General features: G+C 37.3%; 1 protein-coding gene across 1 annotated transcript in view; it reads left to right on the plus strand.

Annotated features, from left to right (window-relative positions):
• The window catches only part of Ccz1 (vacuolar fusion protein CCZ1), a 128,754-nt gene extending 107,281 nt beyond the window's left edge, over positions 1-21,473 (plus strand). The window contains exons 8-10 of the mRNA XM_067141965.2: positions 16,198-16,477; positions 16,585-16,712; positions 21,268-21,473. Coding sequence (XP_066998066.2) covers positions 16,198-16,477; positions 16,585-16,712; positions 21,268-21,323 — 464 coding nt within the window. The 3' untranslated portion in view covers positions 21,324-21,473. The remainder of the gene's footprint in view (positions 1-16,197; positions 16,478-16,584; positions 16,713-21,267) is intronic.
• The last annotated feature ends 3,864 nt before the right edge of the window (positions 21,474-25,337 follow it).

Here is a 25,337-nt window from a genome sequence, read left to right on the forward strand (position 1 = left end):
ATCGTTCTCGTTTCAATGCGTGTGAGTTGGGAACAATACTTATTCGATCGTGACTTCCTTTTGCTACCCATAAGCGTTGTAAAATGCATTGTGAATGAAGGAGCTCAGTCACTGCTCTTCTCCACTATAAATCCTTCAGTAATCTTGTATTTGCTGTGTTAAGTGTACCTGCCAGTTGACAGAAAGATTGAGAGAGAAGTGAGGCCTATATTAAACATATCTGCACTGGAATCGCTTGTAGTTCAGAAGACGAAAATGTCATCACAGTGGGAAGGATGTTTCAAGAAAAGCTACACTGAAAAGCAGCTGCTGCATGAGAAACAAGCTACAAGGAATGTTTTATCACATATCACACAACCAACAGGTTGTGTGCAAATGTTATTGTGTAATATTATATACTTTCGAATAGATTTCTAGGGGGAAGGATAAAAGGGGTGTCATTATCGAGAAGGGGGTGCATGCTTTGGACTTGACTCGAAATTTTTCTTTCGGGCGGAGGGCGATTACTGATAATCCACTTCAAAGGTTGGCACTTCTGTTATCACACACTTTTTTTGTCCCCCTTCATAAAATCCCAACCGCATGGCACTACAGCCCTTGAAGGGCCTTGGCCTACCAAGCGACCGCTGCTCAGCCCGAAGGCCTGCAGATTATGAGATGTCGTGTGGTCAGCACGACGAATCCTCTTGGCCGTTATTCTTGGCTTTCTAGACCGGGGCCGCTATCTCACCATCGTATAGCTCCTCAGTTCTAATCACGTAGGCTGAGTGGACCTCGAACCAGCCTTTAGGTCCAGGTAAAAATCTCTGACCTGTCCGTGAATCGAACATGGGGCCTCCGGGTAAGAGGCAGGCACACTACCCCTACACCACGGGGCCGGCCCCCCTTTATAAAGACTGGTATTATTATTCCCTTTCCCCAGCCTTCTGGCACATGTTTCTGTTTCCTTATGCCATACCTGCCAAGTATTCCGGTTTTTCCATAAAATGTACAGATTTTGAGTGTGTTTTATGGTTGTACGGATGAACAGCGTTATTGTGCGGGTTTTTAATATCCACGCTTGTTTTTGCTTTCTGCGTCCAAATCGGATTTGTTTGACTTTCGATAGTAGCTGGTAATACGAGATGCTGTGTTTGAAATTAGACCGGTAAATGTATCGATAATTGTCGTCGGCTGTAACTCGATCCGAGTATATATAATCACCTCGATTATCACCGTGCTTTTGTCACCTGTTCCACTTCAACTGTTACTTCATTCACCGAGATGTTCCTAAACAAGTAGCGAGCTGTGTTTTTTGAAGGAAAAAAAATCAGTGAAAAGTAGCAGGCTATATATACTAGCAAGATACCCATGCTTTGCTACAGTATTATACTGAAATTTATTAATTAAATGCATAACGATTTATATATAATCCGCCAAAATTCGCGATCTGACTCGTTTTCTGAGAGATTACGGCAAAGTTCCTCCCATTTTTCAATCCTACTTTCCAGCAATCGATTTCGTACTTCCCGGGCTAGTTCCAGGTATTCCACCTGGTCAGTTGGGTCCCTAAATCTTTGCCATCTTTTCCTGTAAACATTTTTAATATGGATCAAATCCTTGAGGAGATCCGGCGTGGTGTCGTCTTGGGTGTCTTGGCGGTACTGAACCCGCGGCTGGACTGCATTCGTAGTCATTACCCGGCCAGGACCCGTTTCCAGCGCGGTCCGCACATTTTTACGACGGTCCAGAACATTATTATTATTATTAGGGTGGGTGATATTAGTTGAATTTAGGATATTATTATTATTATTATTCATGTTCTGGACCCCACAGCAAGATGCGAGACTGCTACTTGGCCGTAAATTACATCTGCTGCCATTGTCATTGCTGACAATGTTACCAGTTCCATTGCCGCGCGTACGCAATTGCACGGAATTTCTGGCGATACGAATGATATACTTCCGTGCATTATTGACCTTATTATAGATGTGAACAATTGCACGGCCAATATCATTCCTATCGTTTTATCGTTTATTTCAAATGTGTTTAAATTTTTATTTATATGCTAGGAGAATCAGCTGTAATTTAACTTTAAGTTTTCCAAAGGAAAAGATGGCTCTTGGAAACGAACCCAGGAAAGATTAAAAATGATCGGTTTATGATCAGATTAAGTACATTATGAACAGTAAAAGTGGTTTTTCCGAAAACAAAAAAATACATGTTTCTTTATTTGTAATAGAGATTTTTCACTTCTGTAACATATTATGCTTTTGAATATACTGTAGAAATGCTCATTTTAAAAATTCACCCTCTTTTTAGTTCCCCTTAAGTGGAGTTTCCAAAAACAAATCACCTATGTTTCTTTACCTTTACAGGAGATTCCAAATAGCAATTTTTACGTCTGTAACATTTTACGTTTCTGTGATACACTGTAGTTATATTCTTTCTAAAAATTCACCCCAATTTGTCGTTCCCGTTTAACCCCAATTGATTGGATTTTCCGAAAACAAAAAAATAAATGTTTCTTTGTTTTCAAATGAGATCCCACATACCAATTTTCAGGTGTGTAATACTTCAGTTTCTGAGATATGAGTATCCTCATTAAAGGCATTCAACCGCTGCTTCTTCATCCTTTTTCACCCCTCCTATTGGGATTTTCCGAAAACAAATAATACTTGTTCCTTTATTTTTAAAGGAGATTCTAAATACCAATTTTTACATCTGTAAAGTTTTAAAGTTTTGAGATATAGATACACTCATTTTTTAAAAATCCACCCCCCCCCCCCCCCGCCTTTTCACCCCCATTAATTGGATTTTCCAAAAACAAAAAACACATGTACGTTTATTTTATAGGAGATCCCTAATACAAATTTTCAGGTCTGTAATATCTTCAGTTTCTGAGATATAAGTATCCTCATTAAAGGCATTCAACCGGTTTTTCACCCTTTTTCACCCCTCATATTGGGATTTTCCGTAAACAAAACAATACGAGTTTCTTTATTTTTAGAAGAGATTCTAAATACCAATTTTTAGATCTGTAAACTTTTGAAGTTTTGAGATATAGATACACTCATTTCAAAAATTCACCCCCCTTTTCATCCCCTTAGCGACGGAATATCCAAAATTCCTCTCTTAGCGAGCACCTACATTGTAATATAAATTTATCCTCAAAATTTCATTTCTTTATGTCTAGTAGTTTTGGCTCAGCGATGATGAATCAGTCAGGACGAGTTACTTTATATATATACTAGCATGATACCCGTGCTTCGCTACGGTATTATACTGAAATTATAACTGAATGCTTATTGTTTTAGACATATAATCCGCCGAAATTCGCGATCTGACTCGTTTTCTGCGAGAATCCGCCAAAATTCGCGATCTGACTCGTTTTGTAATAGATTATGGCAAGTTTCCTCCCATTTTTCAATCTTTCTTTCCAGCAATCGATTTCGTTCTTCCCGGGCTAGGTCCAGGTATTCCACCCGGTCAGTTGGGTCCCTAAAGTTTTGCCATCTTTTCCTATAAGCATTTTTAATATGGATCAAATCCTTCAGGAGATCCGGCGTGGTGTCGTCTTGGGTGCCTTGGCGGTACTGAACCCGCGGCCGGACTGCATTCTTAGTCGTTACCCGTCCACGATCCGTTTCCAGCGCGGTCCGCACATTTGACGACGGTCCAGAACATTATTATTATTATTATTATTATTATTATTATTATTATTATTATTATTATTATTATTATTATTATTATTATTATTATTATTAGATGTTCTAGACCCCACAGCAAGATGCAAGACCGCTACTTGTGGGTAAATTACATCTGCTGCCATTGTAATTGTTGACAAAGTGACCAGCATCATTGTCGCGCGTAGGCAAGTCTGCGGGATTTGTGGCGATACGAATGACATACTTCCGTGCATTATTGACCTTATTATAGAGGTGAACAATTTGACGGTCAATCTCATTCCTATTGTTTATTTCAAATGTGTTTAAATGTTTATTTACATGCCAGGAGAATCTACTGTAATCTAAGAATGTTCTCCTAAGGAAACGATGGCTGTTGAAAACAAACCCAGGAAAGATTAAAAATGATCAGTTTATGATCAGAATAAGTACATCGAAAATCTACAGCCTGTTTCCAGTCATTCGACAGGGTCAGGAATGGAATGAATAAACCCCCACCTAGCGGCGACAATAGAAATTGTGCCGGCTGCCGAAGCACTCCTCTGGGGCAATGATAGATGAATGACAAATGTAATGAAATATTGGACAGTGTTGCTGGAATGAATGATGACAGGGAAAACCGAAGTATCCGGAGTGACCGGGATTTGAACCACGGAACCCAGCTGTGAGAGGCCACCGCGCTGCCGCCTGAGCAACGGAGGCTCCTTATAAGTACATTATGAACAGTAAAATCAATTGGTCTCACCTCCTTTTACACCCCACCGCGGTTAAGTTTATTTACCCCCTACCCCCAAAAAAGAAGGCGTGTTTCTTTATATTTAAAGGAGATTCCACACACCAATGTTCACGTCTATTACCTTCAGTTTTGAGATATAAGTATCCCCATAAAAAAATTCACTTCTTTTACATCCTTTCACTCTCTTACCCCCCCCCCCCCCCCTGTAAATTTTCTGGGAAAAATACTTCTTTCTCTAATAGTAAAGGATCTTCTAAGTACCAATTATCACGAATGTAACTACTTCAGTTTTTGATTTATGTGTCCTCGTGAAAGGAAAACAACTCCTTTTCACTCCCACTCCCCCCCATGATGGTCCCCCCCAAAAAAACTCGTTTTTCTTTGTTTCTAAAGGAGATCCAAGTACCAATTTTCACGTCTGTAACAACTTTAGTTGTTATTAGATGTGTGTATTCTCATACAATTAAGTCAATTAATTTTTCAATTCTTTAACCCTCGCTTCCCGCCTTAATTGGATTTTCCGGGAATACGTGTTTCTTTACTTTTAAAGCAGATTCCAAATATCAAATTTCATGTCTGCAACATCTTCATTCTTGAGATATCAGTAGCCTAATTAAAAGAATTCAATACCATTTTCAGTCACTTTTAACCCCCCCCCCGTTCCACCCAAGTGGTATTTCCGAAAACTAAAAATATACTTTTCTTTTTAATAGAGATAAAAAATACCATTTTCTCTTCTGTAAGATGTTAAGTTTTTTGAGATATACTGTAGAAATTCTCATTTTAAAAATTCATCCCTTTTTAGTTCCCCTTAAGTGGAGTTTCCAAAACCAAATCACCTATGTTTCTTTACATTTACAGGAGATTCCAAATACCTACTTTTTACGTCTGTAACATTTTACGTTTCTAAGATATTCTGTAGATATAGTCTTTCAAAAAATTCACCCGAATTTTGTCACTCATGTTTAACCGCCATTAATTGGATTTTCCAAAAACAAAAAATTGGTGTTTCTTTATTTTTAAAAGAGATCCCGTATACAAATTTTCAGTTCTGTAATATCTTCAGTTTCTGAGATACATGTATCCTCATTAAAGACATTCAACCCATTATTCACCCTTTTACACCCCTCCTATTGGGATATACAGAAGACAAATACGTGCTCCTTTATTTTTAAAGGAGATTCTAAATACCAATTTTTACATCTGTAAACTTTTAAAGTTTTAAGATGTAGACACACTCATTTTTAAAAATTCACCCCCCTTTTCACCCCCCCTTATTTGGATTTTCCAAAAACGAAAATTTACCTGTTTCTTTATTTTTAAAGTAGATCCATAATACCAATTTTCAAGTCTGTAATATCTTCAGGTTCTGAAATATAAGTAGCCTCATTAAAGGCATTCAACCACTTTTTCACCCTTTTCCACCCTTCCTACTGGGATTTTCCAAAAACAAAAGAATACGTGTTTCTTTATTTTTAAAGGAGATTCTAAATACCAATTTTTACATCTATAAACTTTAAAAGTTTTGAGATATAGATACACTCATATTAAAACAAATCACCCCCTTTTCGCTCCCCATTAATTGGATTTTCCAAAAACAAAAAAATACGTGTTTCTTTACTTTTAAAGTAAATCCCAAACACCAATTTTCAGGTCTGTAAAATCTTCAGGTTCTGAAATATAAGTAGCCTCATTAAAGGCATTCAACGCCATTTTTGACCATTTTCCGCCCTTCCTATTTGGATTTTCCGAAAAGACAAAAAAATACGTGTTTTTTTATTTTTAAAGAAGATTCTAAATATCAATTTTTACATGTATAAACTTTTAAAGTTTTGAGATATAGATACACTCATTTTAAAATATTCACCCCTCTTTTCACCCCCCATTATTTGGATTTTCTAAAAACGGAAAAATACATGTTTCTTTATTTTTAAAGTAGATCCCAAATACCAATTTTCAGGTCTGTAATACCTTCAGGTTCTGAAATATAAGTAGCCTCATTAAAGGCATTCAACCCATTTTTCACCCTTTTCCAGCTTTCCTATTGGGATTTTTCAAAAACAAAAAATACGTGTTTCTTTATTTTAAAGGAGATTCTAAATACCAATTTTTACATCTATAAACTTTATTAGTTTTGAGATATAGATACACTCATTAAAAAATTTCACCCAATTGTCACCCCCCCCCCCCATTAATTTGTTTTCCAAAGACAAAAAATACGTGTTTCTTTATTTTTAAAGGAGAACCCAAACACCAATTTTCAGGTCTGTAATATCTTCAAGTTCTGAAATATAAGTAGCCTCATTAAAGGCATTCAACCCCTTTTCACCCTTTTCCACCCTTCCTATTGGGATTTTCCGAAAACAAAAAAAAAGTGTTTCTTTGTTTTTAAAGGAGATTCTAAATATCAATTTTGACATCTATAAACTTTAAAAGTTTTGAGATATAGATACACTCATTTTAGAAATTCACCCCCTTTTCACCCCCTTTTCACCCCCCCCCCCCCATTAATTGGATTTTCCAAAAACAAAAAATACGTGTTTCTTCATTTTTAAAGATCACAAACACAAATTTTCAGGTCTGTAATATCTTCAGTTTCTGAAATATAAGTAGCCTCATTAAAGGCATTCAACCCATTTTTCACCCTTTTCCAGCTTTCCTATTGGGATTTTTCAAAAACAAAAAATACGTGTTTCTTTATTTTAAAGGAGATTCTAAATACCAATTTTTACATCTATAAACTTTATTCGTTTTGAGATATAGATACACTCATTAAAAAAATTCACCCACTTGTCACCCCCCCCCCCCATTAATTTGTTTTCCAAAGACAAAAAATACGTGTTTCTTTATTTTTAAAGGAGAACCCAAACACCAATTTTCAGGTCTGTAATATCTTCAGGTTCTGAAATATAAGTAGCCTCATTAAAGGCATTCAACCCCTTTTCACCCTTTTCCACCCTTCCTATTGGGATTTTCCGAAAACAAAAAAAAGTGTTTCTTTGTTTTTAAAGGAGATTCTAAATATCAATTTTGACATCTATAAACTTTAAAAGTTTTGAGATATAGATGCTCTCATTTTAAAAATTCACCCCCCTTTTCACCCTCCCATTAATTGGATTTTCCAAAAACAAAAAATACGTGTTTCTTTATTTTTAAAAGAGATCAAAAGTATCAATTTTCAGGTCTGTAATATCATCAGTTTCTGAGATATGAGTACCAGTATCCTGATTAAAGGCATTCAACCCCTTTTTCACCCCTCGTATTCGGATTTTCTGAAAACAAAAAATACGTGTTTCCTTATTTATAAAGCAGATTCTAAATACCAATTTTTACATCTGTAAACTTTCAAAGTTTTGAGATATAGGTACACTCATTTTAAAATTTCACCCCCCTTTTCACCCCCTTAGCGACGGAATATCCAAAAATCCTCTCTTAGCGAGCACCTACATCGTAATATGAATCTATGCCCAAAATTTCATTTCTTTATATCCAGCGGTTTTGGCTCGGCGATGATGAATCAGTCAGTCAGTCAGTCAGTCAGTCAGTCAGTCAGTCAGTCAGGACAAGTTATTTTATATATATAGACTAGCAATTACCCGCGGCTTCGCTCACGTCGATTTCGTAATTTGATCAAAGAAATCATTCTTCGGCATTGTACTAAGGCATTATCTGAAAATTCCTAAAGTATAAAAATCTCGCACAAAAATTTAGTTTCAATTACCCCAGAAATTCTTTGTAAACCATGTTTGACCGAGCTCGATAGATGCAGTCGCTTAAGTGCGGCCAGGGTCCAGTATTTGGGAGATAGTGGGTTTGAACCCCACTGTCGGCAGCCCTGAAAATGATTTTCCATGGTTTCCCAATTTCACACCAGGCAAATGCTGGGGCTGTACCTTAATTAAGGCCACGTCCACTTCCTTCCCAGTCCTAGCCCTTTCCTGTCCCATCGTCACCATAAGACCTATCTGTGCTGGTGCGATGTAAGGCCAATAGCAAAAAAAAAAAAAAAAAAAAATGTTTGTGATATTAACTTTCGGGGCTAAGACGACCATGCGGCATAGAACTGCACATGTGAGAAACAGTCTTCTCTCAAGTCGAAAAAATAAATACATGTTTCTTTATTTTTAAAGGAGATTCCAAATACCTATTCATACATGTAAAACATCTTCGATTTTTGAGATACGGTATACATAAGTATCCCCACAAAAGGAATTCAACGCCTTGATCAGTTCTTCCCCCACCCCACCCCCATATAAGGGTAAATTCGGAACACAAAAGTACGTGTTCCTTTATTTTTAAAGGAGATTCCCAATACCAGTTTTCACATCTGTAACATCTTGAATTTTTAAGATATAAGTATCCTCATAAAAAATAATTCAACTATTTTTCACTTCTTTTCGTCCCCCGTTAAGTGCATTCTCCGACAACAAAAATGTACATGTTCCCGTATTTTTAAAGGACTTTCCAAATACCAAGTTTATTGTGTCTAACATGTTAAGTTTTTGACATATAATGCAGATATTCTGGTACTCATTTTCAAAATTCACCCGCTTTTCAAATTTTTTCAGCTCCTTAACTGAATTTTCTGAAAACAAAAAAGATGCATTTCATTATTTTTAAAGGAGATTCCAAATACCAGTTTTCATGTCTGTACATCTGTAACCCCATCAAATTTTTTAGATAAATGTATACTCACAAGAATAATTCAACTTCTTCTTCTGGACTTATTTCCACCCCACTCCCGCCTTAAGTGGACTTCCGAAAACAAAAAATACGTGTTTCTTTATTTTGAAAGAAAATTCAAATTAGCAACTTTCACGTCTGTAACAGATTCACATTTTAAGATATCAGTTTTTAATATTAAGTATCCTCATAAACATATTTCAGCGCGGCATTTACTTATTTTCGACCCCACACCCCTAACGTCGATTTTCCGAAAACAACAAATGCGTGTTTCTTTATTTTGAAAGGAGATTCCAAATACTAATTTTCACGTCTGCAACATCTTTAGTTTTGAGATGTAAGTATCCTCATAAAAGTAATTCAACTCCTTCACCCACCCCCCGTTTCCTACCCGTTAAGTTGATTCCACTCTCCCCAAAAGTGCGTGTTTCCTTATTTTTAAAGGAGATACAAAAACCAATTTTCACATCTTTTATATCTTTAGTTTTTGAGATATAAGTATCGTCATACAAAGAATTCAACTAATTTTTAAATTCATTTTTCGAAGACAAAGGAACACGTGTTTCTTTACTTTGAAAGAAGATTCCAAATACACATCTTCATGCCTCTTAACATCTTCAGATTTTTAGGTGTAAGTATCCTCATAAAAAGGAATTAAACTCCTTTTTCACTGCCCCCGCCCCCAAGTTGATTTTCCCTCCCAAAATGCGTGTATCTTTGTTTTTAAAGGAGATTCCAATTACTAATTTTCACATCTGTAACATCTTAGGTTTTGAGATATAAGTATCCTCATACAAAGTATTCAACTAATTTTTTAATTAATTCACCCCACCTTAAATGGATTTTCCAAAGACAAAAGATTATGTGTTTCTTTACTTTGAAAGCAAGTTCCAAATACAAACTTTCATGTTTGTAACATCTTCAGTTTTTGAGATATAAGTATCCTCATTAGAAGAATTTAACTCCTTTTTCACTTCACCCCCGCACATTAAATTGGTTTCCCCCCACCCAAAAAATGCGTGTTTCTTTATTTTTAAAGGAGATTCTAAATACCAATACCCAAGTCTGTAACCTTCAGTTTTGAGATATAAGTTTCTCCAGAAAAAGAGTTAAAATTTTTTACTTCCTTTCAAACTCTCCACTCAAGTGAATTTTCCAAAAAACACAAGTACCCGTTTCTTTAACAGAGTTTCCAAATACCAATTATCACGACTGTAACATCTTCAGTTTTTGTGATATATATCGTGATAAGAGGAATTCATCTCTGATTTCATCCCCCCCTCTACCAAGTCCCCCCCCCCCCCCCCAAATGCGTGTTTCTTTATTTTTAAAGGAGATTCCAAATACCAGTTTTCACGTTTGTAACACCTTTAGATTTTTGGTGTGTATATATACATTCTCATACAAATAATTCAACTAATATTTCAATTCTTTCACCCCCGCTCCCCCCGTTAAGGGTTTTCCCCGAAAACCAAAGAATGCGTGTTTCCTTATTTTTAAAGGAGATTCCAAATACCATTGTTCACGTCTGCAACATGTTAAGTTCCTGCAATATACTGTAGATAAGCTCATTTTAAAATTTTAACCCCCTTTTTCAGTTCCCCTTAATTGGATTTTCCAAGAAAATATTTATATTTCTTTACTTTTACAGGAAATTCCAAATACCAGTTTTCAAATATGTAATATGTTACGTGTCTGAGATAATATGCAGATATAGTCTTTTTTTTTTTAATACACCCCGTTTTCACACCTGTTCACTCCCTATTCTTCGAATTATACAAAAATGCAAAAATACGTGTTTGTTTATTTTCAAAGGAGATTCCAAATTTCAATTTTCATGTCTGTAACATATTTAGTTTTTGAGATATAAGTCTCCTCATAAAAGGTGTTCAACGAGTTTACCCCTTTTTCCCCACCCCTTAATGAGATTTTCCAAAAACAAAAAAAATACGTGTTTATTTTTAAAGGAGATTCCAATTATCAACTTTTACATCTGTTAACTTTTAAGTTTTTGAGATATAGATATTCTCATTTTAAAAATTCACCCTCCTTTTCACCCCCTTAGCGACGGAATATCCAAAAATGCTCTCTTAGCGAGCACTTACATGTTAATATGAATGTATCCCCAAAATTTAATTTCTTTATGTCCAGTAGTTTTGGCTCGGCGATGATGAATCGGTCAGTCACGACAGGTTATTTTATATATATAGATATGGGGGGTATATATAAAACAACTTTAGTAACTGCATCGTGCTTCGTAGCTGGTGAAAGGCTTTGTTTGTGTGTGGGTGTGCCTAACATTGGTGGTAGTTCGGAAACTCTTGGAATTGTGTGATGAATTTGTAAGCGATTTAGTATTTTTAGTGGTCTTAGTCATGAGTTCAACTAAGAAACGATATTGTCAATCTTTTAGGGGGGCATATTCTGCTGAATTTCTTTGTTTTATACGATCACATAAAGGCAAAACGTTCGCATTCTGTTCCATGTGCTCGTGTGATAGGAACGTTTCTCACGGAGGTAGAACAGAACTAGTAAATCACATTACATCTGTTAAACATGTCTCCAGTACAAAATTTAAGAATGGCAGTTAGAAAATTATTTGTTTTTTACCTCTTCTGGAGCCGACCTTCATAATAGTAAGAGTAAGTAAGTAAGTAGGTGATAGTAAGGAATGCTTGTTCACTTCATTTTTAATTGAACGTAATATCCCGTTAGCTGCTGCTGATCATGCTAATGCTCTGTTTTGGAAAAATGTTTCCAGCTTCAGAAATTGCAAAAGAATATGGCTGTGGTCGTACGAAATACACACACATTCTGAAGAAAAGGCTATGGATTCAAGAAGTGAACTTGTTGGTTACATGCAACATGAACCATTTCATTAAGCTACGGATGGGAGCAGTAATAGTAATGCCAAGCTTTACCCTATTGTCATCACCTGTTTTGTGGCAAAGCAGGAAAGTTAGCTCAGTGTTGTCTGTCCCAGCCTTAGTGGGTGATTCCACGGGATGTAAATTTGGTAATTTCACAGTTAGAGTGTTACAAAATACCAATTCAAAATTGTGTAGCGTTCTGTTCCGACAATGCTCCAGTCATGATTAGAAAGAAGTATGGAGTTGGTTCTGTTTTAAGGGAAGCACAGTCATATGTCTTCGTACTGGGTTGCTCATGCCATTTGATTAACTTGGCTGCTGAGAAAGTTGCAAGCAGTTTGCCTATTAAAGTTGATGAACTATTAGTTGACATCTTCCGTTATTTAGAAAAGAGTTGTAAGAGGAAGGAATGTTGTGGGAAAATCCAAAAGCTTCACAACAAGAAAACGAAGAAGATACTGAAACCTGTTTGCACAAAATGGCTATCGTTAGTAAGGTGTCTGCAGAGGCTGTTAGAGCAGTGGGATCCACTACTGGGTTTCTTTAAAAATGAGGTGCTTGTTAATGCTCAGTATGCATCAACTACCAGCTTAACATCATTTACGATCCCAAAAGCCGAGCCTGGTAGTTCCAAAGACCATGAAAAGAGGAAAGCTACTGAGTCGTCAGAATTGGTCGCTCCCAAAAGATTTGCATGTGTGTCATAATTTGACACTCCTGTGCTAAAGAATAAGAACATTATTCAAAATCGTGAAGAAAATTTTTTTATGGTTCTGTCATGCTTCAATAAGGCACACTGTGCCTTCATGTATGCTGTCATTTCTTTATTTGAGAATATCAATTCTACACTTCATAGTGCTTCCCCTCACATTCTCTTTCTGTGTTGATTAAGACAATATAAATTGTATGTTTTTTCATTCTATTGAAAGATGAAATATAATGCTTAGAATGCTATAGCATACATGTAAAAACCTATTAGTAACTGAATGACAAGTTTCGTTGTACAAGAACATCCTCAGATTGTAACAAATCACTTTTAAAGTGTGTATATATGTACAATATTGTTTATGCTGCATGAACTTCTCATTGTGAATTCATGATATGAACAATTGTGAAAAATTACCTTGAGCTGTTGTCTTATGACCACCATGACGCAGGGACATATAGCATACCTGGAGCAGGGAGAGTAACACGTGACATTTTGGTAGCATGGTATATATAGGGCAGATGTACAGGTTTGCTCTTAGTAGTGTCTCCGGTGTCAGAATGGGGAAAGCGGTCATCCCTCCACATTTGATAGAGGGCAAATTATTATGGCAGGCCACCTTGATATCAGCATCTACAGACAAAGCTTGTAGGCTGCTCTCATGCCAATGTGTGCACGTATTGAAAGTGGTGCAGCGATGGACAGACAACAACGCGTCGTCCAGCTGTATGCCGACAAGTGGCTCATTGATGCCAGAGTCCAGCGAAGGCTGTCGTGCATTGTTCAGAGTGACTGCAGGGCCACAGTTTAAGAAATTGTCAGCAGGTACAACGGTTATGTTTCCCAGCACGTGGTTCATTGAACACTGCTGCTCACGGACTGTAGAGTCGACAAGCCAGTCGTACTCGGAGTCTGACTGCACTCCACCGAGAGCAGCCTATGAGGTAGGTACAAAATCATCGCCACTGGACTGTGGATGATTGGAAAAGGTCACCTGGTTCATCACATCAACAGCCAAGTGTGTGTGCACCGATTTGCCATCAGAGGCTGTGTGACACGGTTGCATGGTCTGGTGGAGACAGGCTGGTGAGGAAGTACGATGACCTGGACAATGTTTTCGTGGGACACACTGGGGTCCTTTATGCAGTACACCAATCTCTGTAACAGCTATCTATTATCTGGACGTTATTGGGAACCAAGTCCATCCATTCATATCAACAGTGATGGTCACTTTCTACAGGATAATGCACCTTGCCAGCATTGTGAAGGACTGGTTCGAGGAACTTGATAATGAATTTACTTTAATGACATGGTCCGCAAATAGCTCAATATGAATGTCATTTGAAATGTGTGGTTTGACTTAGAAAAGTGGGTTCGTGTTACATCACTGCCCAACAACATACGCCAAATGGAAGACCTGCTGTCATGCTTGTGGTACCAGATACCCCAGGATACCTTCCGTCATCTCATTGAATCAATGCTTCGCTCTGTGGCCACGTATCTGTGGGCAAAAAGTATTAGGTAACTAGTCGTAATATAATGGCTCACCAGTGTATATGGATGTAGAACTCTGTTATTGACACTTCAGTCAATATAAAAAGGTTTTCTGTACTTAAAATCTACTCTGGCTTCACGTCCATAATCTCCAGTTCACCAGCTGGACTGATTCTAGGTCATTGGCCTCAGCTGTGGCTTGCTAACAAAAAAATGTCTAGAGGAAGTAGTGGAAGGCAGAGGGGACACAACTCTGCTCAGTGGGGAGAGTGAGAGAGAGAGAGAGAAGTGCTACATGGCTATAGTCTGTTTGTCCTTATGTATTAAAAAATGAATGTGAAGTGATGTAAGTCTTCATTTTTAGTGATAAAAATAATAGCCTACAAAACAGTCTTGAGTGGCAAGCCAGTGTCTAAATTCATACAGATAAGTATAACTGAACCTACAATACAGAAATACTTTGCATCAGAATAAACTCCAGTGGGACTAATTAAGAGCTAATGAAAAATTTTGAAATTTTGTTTTACCAAAATTTGAAATAATTTAGTAGCATGAAGAGGGGGTGGAAATTTTTCAGATGTGTGTTATCATTGAGGTTGGTTTGGTAGGGAGGATTTATTTATTTATATATATATTTTAAATATCTATGTTGATGTCTGTGAAATGGTGGAAACTGTAATGTACCGGTATGTGTTCTCTGAAGGCTAAGTGGCAGTTGTATCTAACAGCATTTTGCTGTTCATTGTATCTGGTGTGGAAATTGCATTTTGTTTGGCCTATATATGTGGCATTGCAGTTTGGTTCTTGACATTTGTTGTTTTCAGATGTGATTTTTCTGGCATTTTATCTTTGTTTCCTTAACAACGGATGTATTTTCCATGACTGTTAATTTCTCAAAAATCGTATAACAAGACATATCCTCAGAATTATTATCTGCAACTCAAGAGACTCTCAACGGACACTTGAAGTGCGCCTGCACAATTATTTAAGATTGTGTAGTGTAATATTATTGGTTTGTTATTTTCCTGTTCTCTTACTGATTGTTTCTCCTCCCATTTTTTCCCCTTCCCTTCTCAAACATAGTCTTGGTGGCTGGGTGCAACAAGTGGCTTACTGTCACTTTTGCTTTTGTCAGAGCATTAACTTGTCTCATTAGGGGTTCTTTTCGAACCCAAGGCTTCTGGGCTGCGAGCATCGGAGTGTAAGTCTTGTGTGTATGTTGAGTAAAAGGTTGATGATTGTGGCAGCAAATGGGTGAGCGATTGTGATACCTGTGTGTGCCGGCTCATAGCCCAGTATGCGCCTTTGTACTAATTGCCAGTATGATTTAGTTATTTTAACTTAGTTTTCAGTTGGGTCAGTAGTATGTCCTTTTGATTTATTAATTTTCAGTATGTTCACTTTAGAATTATTGTAGTTGATGTATGCTCCAGTGGAAGTATTTTCTTATGGAATATCATAAAACACATTTATATTTATGAGAAATGCTTGTCTTCTGAACCCATTGGAGTTGCATTGGTGTTATTACTGTCATATGGTTCAGCAGTTTAATTTGTTTTGTAACTATGTTTCATATTTTTAACGTTTTGCTGTTGACTTTGTATCAATGCCTAATGAATTACAGGTGATAAACTCCCTTATGTTTGTACCACCATACTTTCAATTCACCTTGCTTCCCCTCTGACTTTTTTTTTTTTTTTCCTTTTTTTCCCCCCCCCCCTAGGGCCTAATGCTAGTACCTTCTCAACTGCCAGTTATAAATTATTGCAATTGAACTGTTTATGATTGGAGCTGTTTACTCAATATATGATGTGATAATGGCATTTCAACTGGTCAAAATATCAAACAGAAGGTGGACTCTTTGCATATGCATGCACGTAGTACCCAGGAGTTCCTGACTTGAAAAATTTCACTAATGAAGTTTGGAAGATATTTGGGTTATTTTATTCTAATTGTAATAACTTTAATGTTTAAAATATTGTGTATGCCATTGTGTTTGGAAACATTTCTATACTCTAAATTTTACTTTTATCTGTGTTCCAGGTTCATTGATTTTAAATATAGATCTCTTCAAGCGTTTAGATGTATTTCTTGGCCCTCACTTAACTTCCTTAGTATCTGAAGTTGCTGAACAGTGTGGAAAGCAAGCTGCAAATAGTGGATCCAGTTCACCTGACCCTAATAGTCCAAAGTATGTCTACTTCAATCAGCTTAATTTGGCTCAGAAGAGTACTGTCCATCTTGATAGTCGAAAAACTGGAAATATTTGTGTTACATCAGAAGTTCTTCGACTACTTGCTGATATCAATGCTGATAAAACTAGGTAATTCAATTTGAACTAGACATGGTGGCCATAATTTTTGTGTTACTCTTCATGATTTTTTAAAATATTTTAATGGTTTTTTTTGTGTGTGTGTGTGTATTCTGCAGGATGCCTGCGACAGGAGAAACCATACTTAAAACAATGAGTGATTATTGGGTTATTGGCAAGCTGTCCAACTTACGTGAATTCTATGCCATCATACAACAGAAGAATGCAAATCTTATTGGGATTGATGGTAAGATGAAAAATTTGTCATGCAATATATATAATGAGCACTAGTGCCCTGAAGGAGCAAGAGCTAGTTGCCAATTGGATGGCTGCTTAAAAACTTTAATAAATTAAGTTGATCAAAGAAATGGGAAGGAAGAGAATAATTTTTTGCTATATCACTGAAGGCAGCAATTAGATCCAAAGACAATTCTTTGTGTTTGTATTGAAACATACTTTGCATAATGCATACAGCAGCAGTTGATTCAAACACACAATGCTTGAAAGGCGTAGCACAATTAGAATTAGACCTACCAAGCTCGATAGCTGCAGTCGCTTAAGTGCGGTCAGTATCCAGTATTCGGGAGATAGTGGGTTCAAACCCCACTGTCGGCAGTCCTGAAGATGGTTTTCCGTGGTTTCCCATTTTCACACCAGGCAAATGCTGGGGCTGTACCTTAATTAACCCATTCCGCTACAATGACGGGTACAGCCGTCAAGAGTTCCACATTCATTAACATGCAATGACGGGTACAATCGTCCCCGCGTACTCAAGTTGGAAATACGTCTGTCTGGCTACCAATTTCTTTCGATTGTGATGATGTACTGTAGAATTACGTTCCAGATAGGTCTAGCATGTTTACATGCCAGTGTTATTATCCAAAGGATATTTTGTCAATGTTTACTTTGCTTCTAAATTTGGCCATATTTTTCATGAAATGAATGCTACCACGGAGCAAGATGTCATGTAAACTTGCGAGGAGGAAGAGTAAAGAATTCTGCAATTTCTGTTTGATAGTGGTGATGAAGATATCTCGGAATTATGTGATAGTCGTTTTAGTAGTGATAGTAGTTTTAGCAGTGATAGTACGTCTGAGAACTGTGACTCCGCTCGTGAAAGTAATAGTGAGGATGAAGACAACTTCGTACATAACCTCACTGCATCAAACAATTTAAAATGGAGTTTGGCCGGTAATTTTCCGAAAGGCAATGCGTGTGCAGTTGTTCGGGACCTAAATACTGTGGTCAGGTGGCGTCTGGGTGATAATGCTACAGAATATGACGTTGTGAGTCAATTCCTTAATGACACTTTTTGGGAGGGAATTTGCAAGGAAACCAATGCATATGCAAATAAAATTCTGGAAGATGTCACCCTTCCTGATTACGCCACTATAGGAGGTCCATCTCAAGGTAGCACACCAATGAGACTACAGGGAAGGCACTGGGGTCGTTTTCCTGAAACAATTGCTCCTACAGCAAGTATATCAGCCACATCAATGAGATGTAAAGTCTGTTTTGAGCATGAATTCGGAAGGAATCTTGCTTCTAGAGTAACAAATGCAAAGTTGCCCTCCACTTGGATGGATGTTTCAAGGTGTACCATACATTAAAATACTCAGTTAATTGTAGTAAGTTAAACTCTAACCCAAAATTTTGTTAGTTTGATGCAGTATGCTTTTGTAACCATTTTAGCATCCATAACATAAAATGTAGATAAAATAATCGCATTCCAAGGTACGGTACATTTCTCAAGGAAAATATTTGCATGGCAATGGGTTAATGCCATGGCCGCTTTCTTCCCACTCCTAGCCACTTCCTCTCCCATTGTCGCCATAAGACCTATCTGTATCGGTGCGACGTAAAGCAAATTGAAAAAAAAAAAATTATACCTGCTTATCCACGAGCAACGCAGCCAGTTGGTATACGCTTGTATAGCAGTTACAAATTATTTTATATACCTTCAGTTCCTTTTCTTGTTAGACGATCAAGTAAGGTACCTTCGTAGTTAATACATCAACCGGAAATCATCCTGAATCTCTTAGCCAGTATATAGGTTCAGTAGTTATTTACGCGGCTGGTTCGAGGGCAGAAGTGAAAGTGGGCTGTGCGTTCGTTGTTGATAATAAAGAGTTTCCTTTTTCCTCTAGCGAAAACCTGTAGTGTGTACATAGCAGAGCTCTATACTATTTTTGAAGCTCTGTGGTACACGCTGTCCAATGAACATCCGCACTTTCTGCTTTGTAGCTAGTCCTTGAGTTTGCTACAATCTATTGATGCATATTTCCTGTGGCACCCCTTGTTGTAGTGGATCCAGGACCTGTTGGCTGGGTGATGGATTGTTAGTACCAGAATCATGTTTTTGTGGGTCCCAAGGCACATCCGGTGTAGGAGGAAACAAGTTAGCTGATTGGGCTGCCAAGGAGGTGGTCACATTACCCCCGTTGCCTTACAAGGTTCTAGCCAGTGATATTGGTTCTCAGCTCAGACATTTGGTGATGTCCTATTGGGAGTAGAGTAGCAGGCTACCCCTCTTCCATATAAGCTGAGAATGATTAAAGAAACTACAAAAGTATGGGAGACTTCCTTTTGGTTTTTACGGAGAGAAGCTGTGGTATTATGTCCTCTTTGGATCAGCCACAGTATAGCAACTGAAAGGAGAAGCCCCTCTGATATGTACTTACTTTGGTCATCTGACCGTAGTACACATCCTTATGGATTACGTGGACGTGGCCAAACTGCGCCGTAGTCTCAAACTTCTGACTACCATCTCCCTCGTTCTACGAGATGACAAGCAGTCAGCAGACCTCATCTATTTTATGAGGAATAGTTGCCTGTTTTTTTGTTTTTAATTTTGTTAACACTGTTTTTATTCTTTTAACTCTGTTTTTGTCTATGTGTATTTTTAATTTTTTGAAACTCTTAATTTGAATTAAATATAAGATTTCATTTCAAAGGTGGTGCCTTATTCCATTTTAATACATTTTAATCTATTTTTAAATCATTATATAAGAAAATTCATTTCATCTCGTACCATCAGGGGCCATGACCTAAAAACAACAAGCCTTTAAACAACCATCATCATCAGAATAAGACCTAACGCAATAGCTACAGAACACGGTTCTCTTTATATTGAAATGAGGGATCACATGGATGACCTTGGAGGAGCTCTACTTGAAGGGGAGATGTATTTGTTTTGGTATAGTCTGGTTTGCTTGTTTGAGGAGGGAAATAGCATGGTAGCAGATGTAGTTTATATCAGTCTGAGCAAAACACAGTTATGTCGACTACAACAAGCCTTCAATGCTTATGCTCTATCCGTATAAAATTTCCCAGTCAAAACTCATATCAGCCCTTTCCTCTCTCAGCTGTCCTGGCTAAGATTGACTGAACAGCCTAAATACCACACTATCACCCTTCTCCATAGTGAATTTAAGTCACCTAGTGGTACTTTACAGTTGTCATTTGTCTTGTTTTGCCTAATACCATTTCACAATGAAATTTGCAAATCTGAGTAGAATTTTAACTGTTCAAAATGTCAAGAGTGGCATATTTTAGCATTTCTAATTAACAATGTTGTTATTTTTGGATATTTTTATAGTTTTCATAATTGTCTGATGTATGATATTTCACATAATAATTATAAACTGCATCTCTGATTTTCATCTGGTCGCATATTTCTTGGGAAAGCCATGGGTTTGAAGGTCACTTTACCCTAGCAGTACATAGTAGTGCATGTTTGTCATACAAAGTCGGAACAAGTTTGTTAAAATTGTTTACTTTTTCGTCCGTGTTTTTTATGAATAGAATGTCGTGCCATGATGAATTAAGAGTGTCTTCAAAAAATATTCTTCATATAAGTGTTTAAAAGCGATGTATGTGATTAATTTTGGTCTGTTTACATAACTTCCATAACCACCAGAGTGAAATATTATTACAGTAACATTTCTCTATAAACAATGCGGGTTTAAAATCATGTATGTGCTTTATCAATACCTTGGCCTTGTTCACTTGTATTTTAAAAGACAGTTTCTAAATTTCCTGGTATAATGACACAGCTGAATGCAACATACAATTATCCGTCATTACTTAGGAAGATAGCCATGTTGATTAAAAATCTGCTTTATGTAGGCTGATAATCCCATTTTTTTCCTGTACAAAGAACATCCACCATTACCACCAAATTTTACAGGAGTCCCTGTAAACAGTATTTTCTGTTCTACCTTCTGGCTGGAGAATTACCCAGCTACGAGGGGTGCTCAGTCTTGGTAGGCAAAAGTCTTTCAGGGCCATGGGGGTGGATCGGTCAGTTGGTCTCCTTATTGATTAATACTGATTAACCTGGTTTCATGCTATTGGTTCCTCCCTTCAATTTTGATTAATTTCTCTCTAGCAGTATTCTCATATTCTGACACTTTTAATTTCTCCAAAAATCTTTTGCTCTCATTTACATTGGGTAATTAGAATGTGAGAAACTCCTGTTCCTCTCTTTGTTGAACTAATGTATTCACTTCAGCGATTATGGAGCAATTAAATGAAAGTGATGGGGAAAATTAAGATCTTGGAGAAAACTTCTAATTTTTCTCCACCATATAATTTATGTGGAGTCACCTTTGTTTTGTGTGTAAAGGAGCCACAGTAGGACTAATTTAATGTCTTGTTTGGATGTATATATTTCAACTAATATCCTATCATCCTCTTATTTTACTTTCTGTTAGTGTTCAGCTTCTGTCATATTAATGTTTCTCTGTCTTCATATTACTTATTGCATCAAATATAAATTATGTGTAATTTTTATGTTTCAGATGAAGTGAAAAGGTTCTGTGATAATCAGCTGAAAAACATCTTCTTCCATGATTGAGGCTGAGCCAAATTAGAAATATAATGTATAATAATTTGTAATTTGTAGATAATGACGTGGGACAAATAATGAATTCATTCCATCTAAATTCTAAAATTTTTATTATGTAAATAAATAATGTTATTTAATAAATATCAAAAAACTTCAGATAAACAATTGATTTTTCCTTATGTGAAAACTTACCTAAAATATAAAATAGAACTTGAGTTACTAGATGTCTGTCTTTTCCCAGATATTTTCTAGCTTTTCACACATCTGAAGAGTTGCTTATTGATTCAACAGAAGAAACTGTGTTGTAGATTTCTGATTAACTTATAATAAACTGTGTGTGGCACAAGGAATAAGTAGGAGAAATGAAGCAAAAACTCTAACCACACACTTTTCTTAAAAAATAAATTGGTATACTCAGATAAACCCATTGCCAGTTGGTGTGCTGTATTCCTTCTCTGGATATAATTTTCAAATCAGGCCTTCCAATAAATTTCATCAGTACCTTAAAATTAATGAAAATTTGATAGACTTGATGGACAAGTCTGTAAAGTACTGTGCCAATGTTTGATTTATTCATTCATTCATTCATCATTGATGACCTAGCATAAATTAAATCTTTTCCTTCTTCTACCACTTTTCTCACACCTTGGTGGAGTCACGAGTGTGAACTGAGTATGTAGACGTAGACTGGTTTTACATACGGACGTCCTTCATGCCTCCAGCCCTGTATGGAAGTTTGTATTCACTATTATATTTCTATGGTGGTTGATAGTTGGGTGTGTATGAGGAAGAGAGTGTTGGGTCAAACACAAAAACAGAGTCCCTGAGTCAGACGAATTAACCAGACACGATTAAAATCCCCGACCCAGCAGCAAATTGAATCCGGGACATTCTGAACCAAAGGCCTCTATGCTCACCATTCAGCCAAGGAGCCCAACCTAGTATAAATTCAAGAAAGTATACTCTGGAATGCCGGCCCCGTGGTGTAGGGGTAGCGTGCCTGCTTCTTACCCGGAGGCCCCGGGTTCGATTCCCGGCCAGGTCAGGGATTTTTACCTGGACCTGAGGGCTGGTACGAGGTCCACTCAGCCTACGTGATTAGAATTGAGGAGCTATCTGACGGTGAGATAGCGGCCCCGGTCTAGATAGCCAAGAATAACGGCCGAGGGGATTCGTCGTGCTGACCACACGACACCTCGTAATCTGCAGGCCTTCGGGCTGAGCAGCGGTCGCTTGGTAGGCCAAGGGCTGTAGTGCCATGGGTTTTTTTTTTTTTTTATACTCTGGAATATGTTTTCAAATGTATTGAACCCTTTTGGTCCATATTGAGGGATACCTACCTTTCTTACCTACAGCAACGTTCATGAGAGCAATCTCTGGGGTCGTATCGGGTTCTTCGTTGCTTGCTGAGGTATAAGGCGGGGTTCAGTAATTCTAATCTAGCTACTAAATGAAAGGTCTGTTTAAAAGATTCCTATTTATTCATGAAATTCTGAAGCATTCTGATTTGTCAACGGTATCATTGAAATTAATCGTGTCCACTGGACACCATAATCATTTTTATCACATAGAAGGTCAGAACACTGGTGTGAGCCTTTGACGTAACTGCCTGATGGGCATTCTTACTAGAAACCATTGTCTCATTTTTTATTAAAGAAAGGAATGTCTGGAAATCCTTAAATTCGGCTTCCACGTGAGACCACATGTACCATCATAGTGATTCGTTATGGTCCAGCCCTCGTAACACGAACTCTGGACTCTGGGTATAATTAAGGCAGTCCAATCGGTGTGTGCCAAACAGTGGTTCTAGGCATGGACCCTTAATTGAATCGATGTGACCTGCGTCTATGTCATGGACCGACTTCTAAACTTCTAAGTTACTTTAAAGTCATTGTGGATGATGACCGCAAGGAAAATGATGCTACAGTGGCATATGGCCCTAATCTAAGTCACTGAGGTTGATGACCCCCTGACCATCCAAGTTTCTAAGCTGAAGGCTAAACACAATTAAGTTACATTGGTTGATGACCAAAGTTTCCACTTTACTATCCCCAGCACATTCACTGCTCAATCAATGAAAGTTAAATAATACAACAATAGCAATGCTCACAAACTTTGCAGCAGTAAAATCCATTACCTTCGGATATGTCCCCTTAATCGTTACATTACCATTTACATATTCCCCAGAAAACAAACTAAGATTTCCAGAATGCGTCTCCAAGTTATTCGCTTGATTTAAAGTTATTTCAAAATGCGGTTTCATTGAATTTAATAATTAAATAAGTTTAAATGATTTAATGAAATCTTGAAGGACAACAAATTCTATCTCCGCGGACTCTGGTTTCTTCACAAATTCCTACGCAATTGTGTTCTCACAATTTTTGATCCTGTGTTGTTTATCTGTTTATTCCTATTGGCTGGAAAAGAATATTACATCATTCATGTCCAGTTTATATATCTTGTTTCATGACCTCACACTTTAAATCTAATCTAACCCTAGCCATTATTAACACTTGGATATCCCTAATAATCTACGTGCAAACCAAAAGCAACTCGCCATATAATTACGATGTCATATCTCGTCGTAACATTTTTTTAAAGTCTGCGCACCCCTCACAGACAAACAATCATCACTGCCATCGCTCTATATTTTGGACAACCTTGAATTTGGCTATTCTTGTTCATTATACTCTAAGTCCGTGGCATCAAATGTTCATTACGATCTCAATTAAACAAATTCACAGTATCCAACAACTCACACGTTATTCCCGGATGGACATTTCAACTTGATTCCATAATTATTTATCTCCGTCGCCACGAATGAAATCTCAATCCTACACGTAAACCACTACATGTCCCGTTACAACCCGTTCCCCTTCGATCCGCTGGCGGTCTCAGCTACAAACGACCCTTCCCTTCGCAAAAAGACTACTGTAATTACAAAATACAATATATTCTAACCAACTAAATATGCACCTAGATTTACCTTTACACGTCCCACACTAATTATACACGTCGTAAATCAATACCCCCCGCGGATTCCTTGCATATTGCTTTCCATTCCCAACATTATAAAATCTTCCTCGGGCTTCCACAAGTCCCGGCTTCATTGACAGGTCTCTAACCTGATTCACAAATCTCATCTCGACTCACACGACAAACTAACCTCTGTTTCCCAACTCACGACTATCACCGACAAAGAACTGGAATAAAATCCTTACTAGAATTCACGACGTCTAATCCGGACAGTGCATTAATAATGAATAACTTCGCATAAAATGATATCGTAATTTAATAACTGGATTTCCACGAAATGACTGAAAAATTCTACTAGATCTTTCTATTGTCAGTCGGACACAGTTTAAAATGGTCCTAGAAAAACGTTTCACTCCGTGAACAAATTCATCACACTATACTCTCACCCGACAGCACGCTTCCACTCGATTGAAAATGAGTAACCATGGATTTCTTATTTTATTTTCGTCAAAATTTCAGAAAGAAATATTACGTCGAATTAACATCTTAATTTGACATCACAAAATATAGGCAGTAAACACACGGAAATGACGATCTATAGTCCTCTCCGTGTAACGACGTACCCTAAGGGTGCAACCTTACCCTTTCTCCCCTGTAATATTAAGATATTGATTTATGGTTACTTTTCTTGCTGTTGGGTCTTTTTCAGTGTCGGTAACCATACAGTTTAGGGACCCTACTTGCCGATACGACGTCTTACATTTACCGTTAATCTGGCACATTGGCAACGTTCAATCACTGCTCTAGCGTGAAGTGCGTGTTGCCACCGCATCGCCGTTAAAGTCACTAGTGATACATTTGCGAGAATATTTAAAGCATATTTTCTTTTTCTGTGGGATTGTAAATCTATTTGGCTAGTACCAGGTAAGTAGGATTGTGGCATGTTCGGATAATGCATTTAATAACATAGTTTGTGTGAAATGATGAAAGTGCTCAAATACGTCAGTCTCATGTCTAGATCTACCGGTACATGAAATAACTCTTGCG

The sequence above is a fragment of the Anabrus simplex genome, chromosome 2 (assembly GCF_040414725.1).
Source record: "Anabrus simplex isolate iqAnaSimp1 chromosome 2, ASM4041472v1, whole genome shotgun sequence".
In the NCBI taxonomy this organism is placed as follows: Eukaryota; Metazoa; Arthropoda; class Insecta; order Orthoptera; family Tettigoniidae; genus Anabrus; species Anabrus simplex.